We start from the raw sequence: 15,165 nt of genomic DNA, 5'->3' as shown, positions 1-15,165 counted from the left end.
TTTAATGGCAGTCATTCATGGGAACATCTGTGGTTTTTATGCCAATCTCCAGGAACTCCAGTTGCTTTGTCGTTCTTTGAAACCTTCAGTGCTGGCGCTGCAAGAGACTGCAAAGAGATGGCAAGTTTTTATCTCTCTCTGATTTTAACTTCCATTTTCAAACCCGCTCAACTGAAGCAAGAAGGATTGACGGGAGGTGTCGCTCTTTTTGTACATAAGTCCCTTTTATATAGTACAGTTCCTTTAAACACCCCTTTACAGACGGTGGCAGTCAGAGTCACACTTAAGAAAACCATCACTGTCTGTTCTCTGTGTCTTCCTCCTTCTGTCCGTGTTCTGAGGCAGGACCTCATGAACCTTGTCGACCAGCTCCCACGACCGTTCTTACTGTTGGGCGACTTCAGTGGCCACTCCCCGCTCTGGGGAAGTGAGGTGACATCAGCCCGAGGTCTTCTTTTGGAAAACCTTCTTTCCGATATGGACCTGTGTTGTCTTAATGACAAGTCACCCACTGACCTTCATCTGTCTTCTGGGAAGCTCTTGTGTTTAGATCTGTCGTTCTGCGATCCATCGTTGGTCCTGGACTACAAGTGGAAAGTGCACGACGATCTGCACGGGAGTGACCACTTTCCTGTCGTCCTCCGTTCCACAGATTGGGAAGGTGACTCTCTGCCTGACCACCTGAACTGTGACAAAGCTGACCGGGGAATTTTTACCACAAAGTGAAGGGTGGAGCTGCAGGAAGAAACAGTCTTACAAAGCAAGGATCCTGCTGACACTCTGACACAGATCATTTTAGAATGCGCCAAAGCAGCAGTCCCATTGTCTACCTCCAAACCTCAGATGCCAAGAACACCCTGGTTCAACGCTGAATGTCGGGATGCCCGTAAGTCTCGGAAGAGAGCGCAACGGCGCGTCTTTCAGAGACCGTAGACCAATAGCGTTCAAACCCATCAACAGCTGAGGGCGAAAGCCAGATATGTTTTTAAAAAGAGCCAGAGAAAATCATGGAGAGATTTTTGCTCTTCCCTAACCTCCAACACACCCAAGAAGAAAGTGTGGAGGGTTTAAAAAAAAAATTATTGGCCAAAACATCTACCCAACTTTTCACCATCTCAAGCTCTCAGAGGCTCTGATCACAGAGAAGAAATCAGTTGCTAATTTGCTAGCCTCCACAATCAAACTGAACTCTAGATCTGCCAACAAATCTGCTCTGTTTCTCAAAACCAAAAACCTGAAAGAAAAAACACCTTGCAACTTCTTCTGGCAACACAGAGAGCTACAACCTTCCCTTCACTATGAATGAATTAAAATCTGCCCTTCAGACCTGCACGGATTCCTCTCCAGGAATGGACGAGGTTCATTATAAACTTTTAAAACATCTTCCCAAAACCTGTCTGGACACACTGCTCAAAGTTCACAACCACATCTGGATCACAGGATTTTTTCCACCCTCCTGGCAGAAAGCCCTCATAATCCTGGTGCCAAAACTGGGAAAAGACCCCTTGAACCCCTCCAACTACCGCCCAGTAGCACTGACCAGCTGCATCTGCAGACTGATGGAGAAGATGGTCAATGGTAGACTGAAGTGGAAACTAGAGACCGAGGGCCTTCTGGTGAAAGAACAGTGCGGTTTCCGCAAGCACCGATCTACCATTGACCATCTGGTTCGTCTGGAAACCACAGTAAGGAATGCCTTTGTCAACAAACAGCATGTGGTGGCCATATTTTTTGACTTAGAGAAAGCTTACGATACCATCTGGAAATTTGGAATCCTCTTAGACCTGCACAAGCTCGGCTTCTGAGGACACCTGCCCCAGTTTATCCACAACTTCTTGCAAGACAGACGATTCCAGGTGAGGGTCGGCACCACCCTGTCCGACATTCACGAGCAGGAGCTGTGTGTTCCACAAGGGAGCATTCTGTCGCCGGCTCTCTTCAGCATCAAAATAAACAACATTGTCCAGTCGGTTCAGAAAGGATCGGAGGGCTTGCTGTTTGTGGATGATTTCGCCCTGTATGCATCTGGCAGCATGTATGCCACCCAGCGACGGCTTCAGCTCTGTGTGGACAAAATTCAGTGTTGGGCAGAGGAGAATGATTTAACCTTTTCGTCCTTTAAAACTGAGTGTATTCATTTTCATAATTTTCGCCGATTCTATCTGGACCCAGAAATCTGTCTGGGAAAATCCACCATCCCCACGGTCAAGGAAGCCAAATTTTTAGGGGTTGTTTTTGATCAGAAGCTGAACTTCCTCAGCCATATCAAACAGCTGAAAATATCTTGCCAAAAAGCCCTGAACATCATCTGAGTTGTGGCACACACAGACTGGTGTGCTGATAAGAGAACTCTCTTGCACCTCTACAGAGCTCTGGTCTGGTCCAAACTGGATTACGGATGTGTAGTATACGGCTCGGCCAGACCATCTTACCTGAAACTGCTGTACCATATACACGACCAAGGGTTCCGTCTCAGCTTAGGTGCATTCTGCACCACCCCTGTGCACAGCCTGTATGCAGAGGCGGGGGAACTGCCTCTCTCCATCCGCAGATTGAAGCTGACCGTAAACTATTACTTGAAACTGTTTTCTGAACCCAAAAACCCTGCTTACGACGTTGTATTCAACAACCCCTTCAGCAAGAAAGGTAAAGACAACCCAAACTGCATCCTTCCTCTTGGACTCCGCATTCAGCCACACATAGAAAATGCTGATCTGGATGTTGGCGGCATCTCAGACTTCTCCAAGTTCCCCGACAGCCCACCGTGGACCTTTATAACACCTGAGGTCCGATTTGATCTGGCCTCGTACCGTAAAGACTCCACCAGTTCACTGGCCTACAGAACTTACTTTTCAGAACTCTGCCACAAATTTCCCACTTTCCAAAAAATCTTCACTGACGGTTCCAAGTCAGAGGACGGAGTCGCTGCATCTGCGTTCTGTCCCGCCTATCCTGACCAGCCCTCAATGGAACACATCCTATCTGACAGCTCAATGTACACTGCGGAACTGACTGCACTGGTTCTGGCGGTAAAAATGGTTCTCTCTTCGAAACAAAAGAGATTCATGATCTTTTCTGACTCCTTGTCAGCCCTGGAGGCAATCGCCTGCAGGAATTTGACTCATCCCAAACTGCTGGAATTCTACGAAGCTTTTACTCTCGTAACGAAGAAAGGATATGAGGTTGTGTTGGCCTGGGTTCCTGGACATGTTGGCATTCGTGGTAACGAAAGGGCAGACCAGCTGGCCAAGAATGCTGTAAAGAAAGAATTATCAAGATCCTTCGTACCATACACAGACATAAAGCAGAAGGTGAACACTTATGTTACGGGTCTTTGGCAAGAGGAGTGGAACACCCAGATGGACAACAAGCTGTTCCAAATCCGTCCAGAGAGAGACCCTCCCATTGGGGGTGAAGAACAGAAAGGAGGAGTCTGTGCTGTGCAGACTGCATGCGGGGCACACATTTTTTACTCATTCTTACTTGTTGAAGGGGGAAGAGGCCCCTCAATGTATTCCCTTTGATGAGCCTCTCACCGTGAAACACGTGCTCCTTGACTGTTGGGATCTACATAATGTTAGACACAGATATTACACGGCGGTTTCTTTGAAGACCTTGTTTTGTGATGTCCCTCCGTGGGCGTTGATGGACTTCTTGAAAGAAGTGAACATTTTTAATCAGATTTGAAGGTTTTAAACTATGGAAGGTTTTTTAAACTTTGAGTGGAAAGCTTAAAGTGGTGACTTGTTTTTATTGTTTGTTTTTTTACCCTTGTAGTAGGTATTAACGTGGCGATAGCCTTGAGATGGCCTTAGTGGTCGGTGAGGCTCTAAGCACCATAATTTCATTTGATATGTATGTGTGGGGGGGGGGGGGGGGGGGGCGGGGGCTGTCTGTGCTTGTGTATGTAGAGAGAGAGAGAGCGCACAGAGTAAGGCAAGGAAATACAACAATTTCTCAGCAAAACACAAACCTTTTCTATCCAATACTCATTCATCTACGTGCAATACATGAGTTACTGTCATCCATCCCATGCGGTAATTTTGGACACAGAATGTGCACGTGTTTACTGGGGAAAAAACCAACTCATTGACCGTGATCATTAACTGGTATATATGCGCGCTCGCGTGCATGTGTGTGTATGTGTGTACACGTGAATATGTATAAATATGTGTATGCAATTGATTTTTGCCCTTGACCTTCAGAGCTCAGCCAACAGATCTATAAAGTCCACTTGTAGTATTGATTTTAGTATTTTCTGAAAAAGACCACTGGGCGAATGAACATAGTGAAAGCCCTGTACACTGAGAGTAAAACACACAAGCTTTTTATGTATTGAGTATAATTTCAGAATGTAATGTTTAAGATGAGAAAGATCAGTTTAAAGCAAATTACCCCCCCTAGCATTAATTACAGATTAATTTCCCTTTTTTACTATCCGCACCAAAGACATGCACCAGAAATATAACTTCCATGCTTAGCAAAAGAAGTTCGTGTTTGAATAAAAAATGATAAAAATGACTGCTGTTGTTGTATCAGAATATCAGATCAAAGTGCCAAGTTCAGAGAATTACAAAAATATAAATATAACAGTAAATTCAGTTTGCATATAATTTGGCTTCTTTTTTTATTTTTTTGTGCCCATCCCAGAGGTGCAATATTGTTTTAAACAAAATGACTGAAAGAACTGAATTTTTCCTATTTTTATGCCAAATTTGGTGTCAACTGACAAAGTATTTGCAGAGAAAATGGCAATGTTAAAGTTTACCATGGACACACACACACACACACACACACACACACACACACAGACAACCGAACACCGGGTTAAAACATAGACTCACTTTGTTTACACAAGTGAGTCAAAAACCAACAAAAAACCAAACCAAACAAACAAACAAAAAAACAACAGCAAACAAACAGATGAAGTATCACTGACGACGGGATTTCACTTAGAATCTCAGTGATATTTTAAAACAATAAACACACGGATGTTTCAGCCAGTGCCAGTTTTAATTACATTGTAAAGACAGGAATTTAGCAGCATTGGACCACTTGGCCAACAGTTGACTGTGAAGGGGGACAGGAATGTCGGGCACTTCTGGGGTGTCAGATTTCAGCAGGTCTTGTCTTAATACTTTTTACACATCATTGAACTGAATTTCAGAAACCACAATTCATTGGTGACAGAAGACAAAATATACCTCATTAATTGTCATGTCACTGTCAGTTGTTCTTTCCAAGGCAGTACATGTAATTATTTACACTATATACTTTTGCATTCTTAGGGATTTTTTATATCTAGGTTAAGTCAGAAACAAAAGGTAAAGTGTTGTGTCATTTTTCTATGTTTAAGTAACTGCAATGCAATTATTTTGTATGCAGAATAATGCTATTATCTTTTACTCCAGATAATTCCATGCAGATGAATAACAGATGCAGAGGAAGTTTTCTCACAGAAATTGTACAATATCACCTACATTGCCCACCATTCCTTGCCTGCAAATGAGCCCCATTCCTTCATTGTGTTTGTGTTCAGTGTGTGCACAACTTTGTGCCCATGTGCTGGACTGATGAACTGTTATTCTGGTGACCACTCGTTAAAATATTCATAATGATAATAATTATTAATAATTCATAACTTTTCTATGGCACGATATTCAGCAGATCAGTACTAATGCTGTTCAAAGCGCCTTACATCATCGAGCCAGATATAAACATAACATAAAGACATTACAACAGCTCAAAACAAAGTGTTCACAGAACGAATAAAAAAGCATGATCCACCAAACAATAAAAATATCAAGTAAATAATTCTTAGATTGATAAGAAATATATTCCATGAAAACACATTTCTTAAACACACACACATGCGCATGCACACACACTCACATGCACGCGCGCGCACATACACACACGCACACACATACACATATTGTATGGACATTTCCCTTGGACTTTTTCTGCCTTCCCCTTTGGTGTTCAATATAAGGTACTTTGGTCTGAGTGTATGTTGGTTCAGGAATATATATAGATCATATGTGTGACATGTCTAATAATTTGTCAGTTTTTGTGCATGTGCCTTTTTTTTTTTTTTTTAATGAAACTGAGAGTGCATTCATATATGTTTTGGTCTGACTTTTTGTTAATACAGAAGGTGGGAAGTGAGGTTGAACTGGAGTCAGAAGCAGACATGACAAGCTACAATTCTGAGGTTGCGGATGACAATGACTCAGTGAACTCAGCAGACACATCGTCCACCCAGGAAGGGGAGTTTGTTAACCCCAAGGGGGTACGCTTCATGCAGCAACAACAGCAACAACAATCTCGTGAAGGTAAGTTTACATAAAAAAAAAGCAATGCTTCCTTTCCTTTATTTTCCTTTTTTTAACTCACTCCTTTCTGGACCATTTGTAAGCACTCATTTCTCTGTATGCTGGGCGTTTGTATAGGTTTAAAAAAAGAAAAGAATAATTAACCAGCTCAGTGCCAGAGAATTTTGTTTTAAAAAAAAGTGCTTTCCCCTTGCCAGGGAATTTTGAGGATTCGGGGGTAATGAATCACAAAAAATTCTAGCACAAAAGCTATGGGAGATACAGAAAGAAAGTAAATGTTTTTGTGAAGGAAAATGAGTGTAGATTCTGCTTCTTGTTTTTTTCTCCCAATTTGGTTGATTGTCAATAACTGTTCAGGCATGTAAAGTCCAGATAATAATTTTTGTGCATCAAAAAAGTCTATTTTCACCTCTACATAATGACATTCATAAAGAAAAGAAACAAAATACAGTTAGAAATAGCATGCATATTGTGAGATTATACCTGTAGAAGAAATTAAAACAGGCTATAAGTGTATAAAAACAAATCACAGCTCGTGCAGACATTTAAGTTAAATCACTGTCGCAACATTGACAAAGGGGTAAAGTCAATGTAAAAAGTCAATCACAGTCTCGGAAACTGAGCTGGCAAGCTTTTTGACAGCAAAGAGTGTTTGCAAGTGAGAGGGTGAAGTTCTTTGATGACATTCACTCCTTTCAAGTTGCATGTGGGCCGATAAAAGTATCTGTTGTGCATCCGGCTTGCCACCTCTTCAAACAAGTCATCCATCTGATTCAGCAGGAAAAAAAAGCTTTGAAAACAAAAAGCACATGGTCCACGTCCAGTGCAGGTTCAACCCTGTGTTTTGTGATAATTGTGGAACATTGGCAGTTGTCGATTTTTCTACAGTCTGCATTGAAATGTGAGTACACTCTTCTGAAAAGCCACGCCCCCTTGATGACCTCTGGCTGACATTCGACCTGTCATCTTACATCACTCCTCTCCCTCTCCTCCCCTTATTCCAATGCTTACTGCACGTACTCTGTCAATTATAGCCACTTTTTCAAAAATGCTGTTTGATTGGATGGACTGACTGAATCACCATCAAATGGGCTGTCAGTTTCGTCACTGTCGTCAATCACCTTTGTTTTCAAACCAATCATCAGACAAGAGAGATCCTTCTCCATCGCGAAAGCTGTCCATAATCACAAGCAGAGCTTTCAGAATTGTGTAAATCTGCTGACTGTGACTATTTGCTTTACTGGACACAGTTTTCAATGCATTTGTTTGCACAGTATGCAACCCCCTTTTCCACGCGCATATCACATAGTCAGTTAGCAAATTATTATTGAGTAGAAAGGGGTCTTCAACCTGATGTATGTTCATTTAAATTGCATTTTTATAATCCAGACACATCAAACTAACTGTTCAGAGTCTGTTTATGTGAACTGAACCAAACTCCAATGAAGAAAAAATTGGAACATATGCAGGACGTCAGTGGACGTCTTATTGGCACTATGGCAACACTTTTTGTAGGATGTCAGCTGATGTCTTATAGGCACTCTACTGGTTAAAAAATGATGACAAAAAACAGTCTCATAAAATTTGGACACAGAGTTGTTGAGGTATTGAATAAGCACAGCACAGTGTTTCAAACCTCTTATGTCTATATTACTTTCTTTGCAGCATGCTTTAAAAACTGTTTTCCACAAAATCACTCTTGAGAATCTCCTTCCAGTGTAAATGATAAGTGAATGAGAGCCTCTACAAACTGCAAGTGAACTTACATCAATTTGAGGGTGGCGTGATCCATCATGGCTTGTAACTTTTATCATATATGTCATGCCCTGTGTATAGTGGAAGTGTCTGGAAGAAAAAATCTGTCAAACAAACCCTTCCTCTGCTTTAACAGCCAGTGGTTCATTTGCATATTCACCACCAATCACCTTTGCCTTCCCACTGCCTGTGTCACTTGCACTGCTCCTCCCCCTTCCCCTGTTACTCACATCAGTTCCACTGTCAGACAGCACACTATCCAGAAATCTGCTCTAGGTGCTTTACAAAAACACTTTTGTTTACATAACACATTATATCAATGTTACAAACACACACACCAAAATGTGACTAAACACACACACACACACACACACACACACACACACACACACACACACACACACACACACACATACAATGCACACAATAATTTAATATACATGTGTACCTAACAGTTACCCTCAACACATACGCACACATAGGCACGCACAAACATACACAGATGTGTGCGCGTGTGCACACGCACACAGATACACATTCATATACTTGCACGTAGTTATGTACACATACATACAAATACACACATAGTCAAGCACAGCTAACGCAAAGGAAGTGGACCTGCCACAGCTGAACTTATTGCTGAGGGAAAAGGTGAGTTTTGAGACCAGATTTAAAAGATGCAAGGGAATCAGAATCACAGAGGTTATCAGGGAGCTTGTTCCACGTCTTTGGTGTTTGAAAAGAAAACAATCTGTGTCCATAGGTCTTACTTATGACGTGAGATATCCTGAGAAGTCGAGTATCAGAGGAAGAACGGAGCTGGCGAGACGGAGTATAGATATGGAGGAGTTCAGAAAGATACTGGGGGCCAGATCCATTGACTGCAGTAAAGGTCAGAGTGGATAGCTTATAGTCTGTTTGATCAGAAACAGGCAACCAGTGGAGAGACTGAAGGAGAGGAGAAACATGGTCAAATTTAGAAGCTCTGCAAATGAGTCTGGCAGCATTATTCTGAATTCGTCGGAGTCTAACAGATATTTGGGAAGGCCAGCCAAATGAGAGTTGCAGTAATCCAGTCTTGAGAGAACCAGAGCGCATACAAGTGTCTTGGTTGCATCGGTTGAGAGATAGTGGCAGATAAAAACTGATTCTACACAGTTCCAAATAGGCAACTTTACAGATATTCGAAATGTGCTGCTGGAAGGAAAGAGACTGGTGTAGGATTACACCAAGACTGCAAACAGAAGGAGAAAGTGAAATAGGTGTGCTGTTGATCAGAACAGAGTCAGGAAAGGAAGGATGTTGACGAAACTTCTTTGGACAGGCTATCATTAATTCAGTCTTTTCGTCATTTAGTTGCAGCTTGTTGAGAGTCATCCAGTCCTTTAGGCCAGCAATGCACTCCTGTGTTTGAGTACCAGTGTATCAAATTCAGCTGTGGAAGCCGACTGATAAAGTTAAGTGTCATCAGCAAAGCTCTCATGCAAGATTGCATGATGACGGATGACATCCAACACAGGAGCCACATACAGCACAGAAAGAACAGGACCTAGGACGGACCCCTGTGGTACACAGTATTTTAAGGCAGATACAATAGAGTATCTACCATTTACACACACTTTCTCTGTACGATCTGGCAGGTAAGACATGATCCATGCTAGCGCAGTGTCACAAATACCAAAGGAAGTTCTAAGTCTGTTCAAGAGGATAGAGTGGTCAATAGTGTCAAAAGCTGCTGATAAGTCAAAGTGAGAGAGAACAGATAACTTACCCTCATCAAATCCAGAAAGCAAATCATTCACTTTTCTAAGAAGGGCTGTTTCGCAGCTATGACCATGTCTATAAGCTGACTGGTGAGAATTAAGTAAACTATTTTGTTGCAGATGGGCTAAGAGCTGAGACAATACAATCTTTTCTAGCAATTTTGATAAAAATGACAGATTTGGGTCTGGTCGATGAAAAAAATACATTTTCAAACATTTATGATCCAAAGATGGTTTCTTGATGAGTGGACGTACAACAGCAGATTTGAAGCTTTCAGGGAAACAACCAGACAATAAGGAAGAATTGATGACATGAGTAATATGTTATGTCTCATCTATATCCCAGGACTGAAATAACTGTCTCTTTTATATCCCTTTCCAGTGTTGGAAGTCAGAATCATCTCTTTCAGTCACATAAGCTGAAATGACTTTTGTATTTGTATTTGTATTGCTTTTTATCACAACAGATTTCTCTGTGTGAAATTCGGGCTGCTCTCCCCAGGGAGAGCGTGTCGCTATACTACAGCGCCACCCATTTTTTTGTATTTTTTCCTGCGTGCAGTTTTATTTGTTTTCAAGAAAATGTGTTTGAATCTGAGTCGCCATTGCCACAGGTGCAGTGCAGTGAGTCGAGGTTTGTATAAAACTAGCTGAAAACCTCAGTGAAAAAGAAAGATTGGTGGATACCAGTGAACTGAGGTTATGCTATGCTAATTAGGAAAGACAGTAGACCCATTGAACATGGTCCATTCATATCTGTGTAAGGTGTGGAAATAATTTTTGAAGGTCAAAACATGTAATGGAGGTACTTAGCAGGAAAGTGTTGTGCTGGTGAGCACTTACATAGCAGTAGTTTTAGGGGAGTTATTTGTTTAAAAGTGTTTGTCTTGGATGTTTTTGTTCAGTCTCTTGAATGTTCCTTTTTTGTTTTGTGTATTGTTAAATTTCTTGGCCCGTATGTATGTGTGTGCGGTTGCTTGCATGAAATCATGCTTGTTTGTATGTATGTGTGTATGTCAGGTAAACTCAAACATAGTGAGTGGAAGTGCTTAGTGTGAGAATTATCAAAATAATGAGGTTTAAGTCATCTCTCTTTTTTGTGACAGGATACCCTTTGATCCCCTACGGCTTGCCATGTGTAAGAGAGCTGTTCCGCTTTCTCATCTCATTGACCAACCCTGTTGACCGACACAACACAGATGTTATGATTCACATGGGGCTCAGCCTTCTCACAGTTGCTTTGGAGACAGGAGCTGATCATATCAGTTCTTACAACTCCTTGCTGTACCTTGTCAAAGATGAGCTTTGCCGCAGTCTTTCAATGGTGAGAGGTTTATGAACTGTTTGCATTTGTGTTTGTTTCCATTTGCATTTGAATGTGAATAATGTGAATATATAAGAGGGACACAATATTTGTGTGTATGATAATCATGCCTCAATGGGTTTTTTCCCTCTCTCTCTGTCTCTCTCTCTCTCCTTTTTTTTCTGTTTTTCTTTTCACATATTTTTTCCCCATTAATCCTCATTTTCAAAGGGTTGGGGTTTTCTCCCTATCTTCTGGCGCAACAATTGCCCCAGGGTGTCTTGCGGCATGCGATCTAGGAATGTTCAGTGACTGTATACACTTGTCTGGGTTTATTGTTGCTCTGGTGTGTTGTTGCTTGCATTCTAAGCGAGTATAACACGTGATTATTTCTGTCTGGGTTTGTTAATGATATGGTGTGAGTTGCAGTGTTAAACATTTCTTTTTTTTTCCGTTCTTTTCCTCGTCTTTTTCCTTCATGGATTTTTTTTAAATAGCGCAGCAAGTGGTATTAAAAGTTGTATGAAATAACTTCTCTCCTTCTGCAGTTTCTCTACCTTATGATACTCTCATTCACTCACAATTGTCTGTTTGTTTCTCTATTAATGGACAATATCTCTGCATGCATGACTTTAGTATTGAATTAGTGTTTGCATTTGTGTTTTAATTGCTCGAGTGTATTTTCTGTTGGTGTGCCTGTTTGTCCCTCTCTTTGCTCGAGTGTATTTTCTGTTGGTGTGCCTGTTTGTCCCTCTCTCTCACCTTTCACTCCATACTCGTTATTTACTATGTTGTTGATATACACAATGAAGGAGACCAAAGAATAAGGTAACCGGTACCACATACTGACTAGAGCACTTTCAGTGATACATGTAAATGAATACATTAGCGAATTATAACCATAAATACATTATATAAATAACCACGTACACAAAATCTAAAAATAAGTAAATACATGAATATGTAAAATATTTCATCAAATATGTAATTGTTCTTTATCTGTCATCAATATTATAAGTGCTTAATATTTTTCTACTAAATTATGCGTTAACAGATGTGCTCTAAAATCCAAATTGTCTTATAATGCATTCTCGTTCGAATATGGATTGCAAACAAAAGGCAGACTGTGTTTTTTTGAAAATGCTAATGCACATTTTCTCAATTAACAGTACTTATTAATGAACACATGGTAATCTTTGGGGCAAGAACAGTTTATACCAAATAATACATCGGTTACTGACAGTTTTAAGTGAACATTAGTTTCTGATAGAATTTTTCTCTCAGTGAAACCCCAGAATTTGTTTACCTCTGGACAATCATAGAAAAAGTGTTCAATATAATCCACAGTGTCCTTACAATATGAACATTTGTTGCTTTCTGTTACTTTCATTTTATTAACCTCCTGACTGTGTTGTTGACATACGGCGTATGTCATGAAATGTCGCTCACCAATGCTGTATTGACGTGTGCCGTACGTCATGAATCAATGGTCATTGTTTCTTGCTCTGCATTGCTGAAAATACAGCCCACAAAGCAACAAATTAGTTCCCTTGAATGCTCTTTCTTTCGTGAGTACCACAAGCCAAAAATTTTCAGCTCATTATCATATTTTTCGCGAAAGTTCTGCAAGTTTGTTCAAAGTCGAAGTTGTGTTTCCAAAGCCATGGCTGCACGCAGACAAACCCTCACACTTGAGCAGGTATTGGAGGAAATATTTCAAGATGAAGATAGTGGAGATGAAGATTTTAGACCAAATGACCTGGAACTGCGTGAAGTTGATCAGGATGATCCAGATTTTGACATGGAGAAGGCATTGTTGCATGATGAAGAGGCTGAATCAGATGACGAAGCTCAACCATTTCAAGATGCAGGTGGGTGTTCACGAGGTTTATCAGTTTATTATATGCATTTTCTTCGTTGTTTCTCTTTGTAACACTGAAATATAACTACAGAATGGGTGTTTTGAATGTGTTAGCCATGACAAGTGTTTAGCTTGGTCAGTTACTCAATCAGTGAGACTATCACCGTGCGTTTGACTGACGTTGGTCAAGTGGGCGTGGCTGGCTGGCTGGCTGGCTCATTGTTTACAGGCAGTCTCAGCGTGTGTTGACCGCCTCTCACCGTGTATCATTGTATGGAATGAGTGTCAGTTGCTTTGTTGTTGTTGTTGATTGTGTGTGTCTGTGTGTGAACAAGAGAGAGAGAGGAGGGAAGGGGCAAGGAGATGATGTTTATGAAACTGAAATCAGAGAATGATATGCATAATTTTTATACATAAATTACTTTGTAAATGCAACTCTTGTGTGTGTGTGTGCGTGTGTGTGTGTGTTGTCATTTTGTTTTGTATGAGAAAGTGAGAATGAAGGGGGCGTGGCAAACCCTGAACCAATTTCAATGTATGTGTGTGTGTGAGTGTGTGCGCGCATGTGCGTGTGTGTGTGTGCGCGCATGTGCGTGTGTGTGTGTTTCATTTCAGCTTCTGAAAACACTCAGAAATAAAATGGTACAATTTCATAAACTATAAAATATATATATATATATATATATATATATATATATATGATTTTTATATAAAAAAACAACTTAGTCTTTCTTCCAATGTGTTGCAGGTATGCAGCATGGTGATGATATTCGTCTTGGATAATCTGGAGTTGGAGCTGGAATCCATGTTTGATACTATGTCACTGTCAGTCAACTGATTTGTGACATCAGTTGACACCGTGTGCTTCTGAATGTTGAACGCTCATGCATAACTTACACTTTGCAGTTTGACTAGAAATAAATCAGTAAAACTTACCTCTGCTCTCAGCTGCTCTCTACACAGAGAGGGGAGGTGGCCTATGATCCTGTCCATGCCTACTGCCATTGCTCCCAAAACTCTTCAGATTCAAGAATAAAGTGATTGTTACTGTCGGAGCCATTGTCAAAATCATTCTCAATCAGTCTGGTTAATTCTTCTCCACTGTTACTATCAGCAAACGGCACTCCAGTGGGCGAATTATCATCTAAAAGCATTTGTAATTCCTCCGTGGTGTTGTGAACACCCTTTTATTTGTTTCCTGAAGTGCTGGCCATGCTTCAACCAGAGAAATCTGCTAAAAAAAAATTCTGAAATATTCAACTTGCATCAGCTTGCAACTCAACGAAGAATAGATGTTACAGAATCACATGGTGAACATTTCAAATTTGTATGGTTTCCCAAAAAGAAGAACGTGCTAGGTTGATAACTCAAGTGTACTGTATGCTGATCAGTGGCCAAAGCGTTCAGCCTAAAAGTCGCCAATCGACGCCTGAAGCGTTCAACTTGGAAGTTGCCGATTGGCGCCTGATTTGTCGAAAGAGTTAAGTGAAATCTATTTGCCAAGGTTTCTCCCAAAATGGGCATATATTTTCAATAAATGCTGTGAGCTTTGTTATCAGGGAGATACCCTTAAAAGCATATCTTTTCTGAAAGGTAAATAATAACAATTGCAAAACACATGATGTTTCCCTATTTGTATTTTTCCAAAACCATGTAATTGTTTTGAAATATGTGTTCTGTTTTTTGTCAGTTTTTTCAGCTTGTTCATTATGAACATTAATCTGGTCATTTGCACAATAATATGATATTTCTTGAACAAATGGATAATAACTTATACACAAATTATACCAGAACAACCACAACAAGAGAGGCAAGGCCTTCAAGACTCACTTGAGATACACTTTAAAAAAAAAAGAAAAATATCCAAGTTTTTTATGTATTGAGTATAATTTCAAAATGTAATGTTTAAGATGAGAAAGATCAGTTTAAAGTAAATTAAGTCCCCTAGCATTAATTACAGAGTAATTTCCCCTTTTTACTATCTGCACCATAACGTTTGCAAAATAAATAAAACTTCCATGCTGAGCAAAAGAAGTTCTTGTTTGAACAAAAAATGATAATAATGACTCCTCTTGTTGTTGGGTCAGAATATCAGATCAAAGTGCCAAGTTTAGAGAATACAAAAAATATAAATATAATAGTAAATGC

At 40.4% G+C, this 15,165-nt stretch overlaps 1 protein-coding gene across 6 annotated transcripts in view; it reads left to right on the top strand.

Moving 5' to 3' along the window:
• The window catches only part of LOC143292975 (Golgi-specific brefeldin A-resistance guanine nucleotide exchange factor 1-like), a 233,267-nt gene that overhangs the window by 77,183 nt on the left and 140,919 nt on the right, over positions 1–15,165 (top strand). For all 6 annotated transcript variants that reach the window (XM_076603709.1, XM_076603706.1, XM_076603708.1 and 3 more), the window contains exons 11-12: positions 6,155–6,335; positions 10,960–11,177. In XM_076603709.1, the coding sequence (XP_076459824.1) occupies positions 6,155–6,335; positions 10,960–11,177 (399 nt within the window). The remainder of the gene's footprint in view (positions 1–6,154; positions 6,336–10,959; positions 11,178–15,165) is intronic.

This window comes from Babylonia areolata, chromosome 18 (genome assembly GCF_041734735.1).
Source record: "Babylonia areolata isolate BAREFJ2019XMU chromosome 18, ASM4173473v1, whole genome shotgun sequence".
NCBI lineage: Eukaryota > Metazoa > Mollusca > Gastropoda > Neogastropoda > Buccinidae > Babylonia > Babylonia areolata.
Note: the sequence above shows the minus strand (reverse complement) of the source record. Positions and strands in the feature narration are given on the sequence as shown.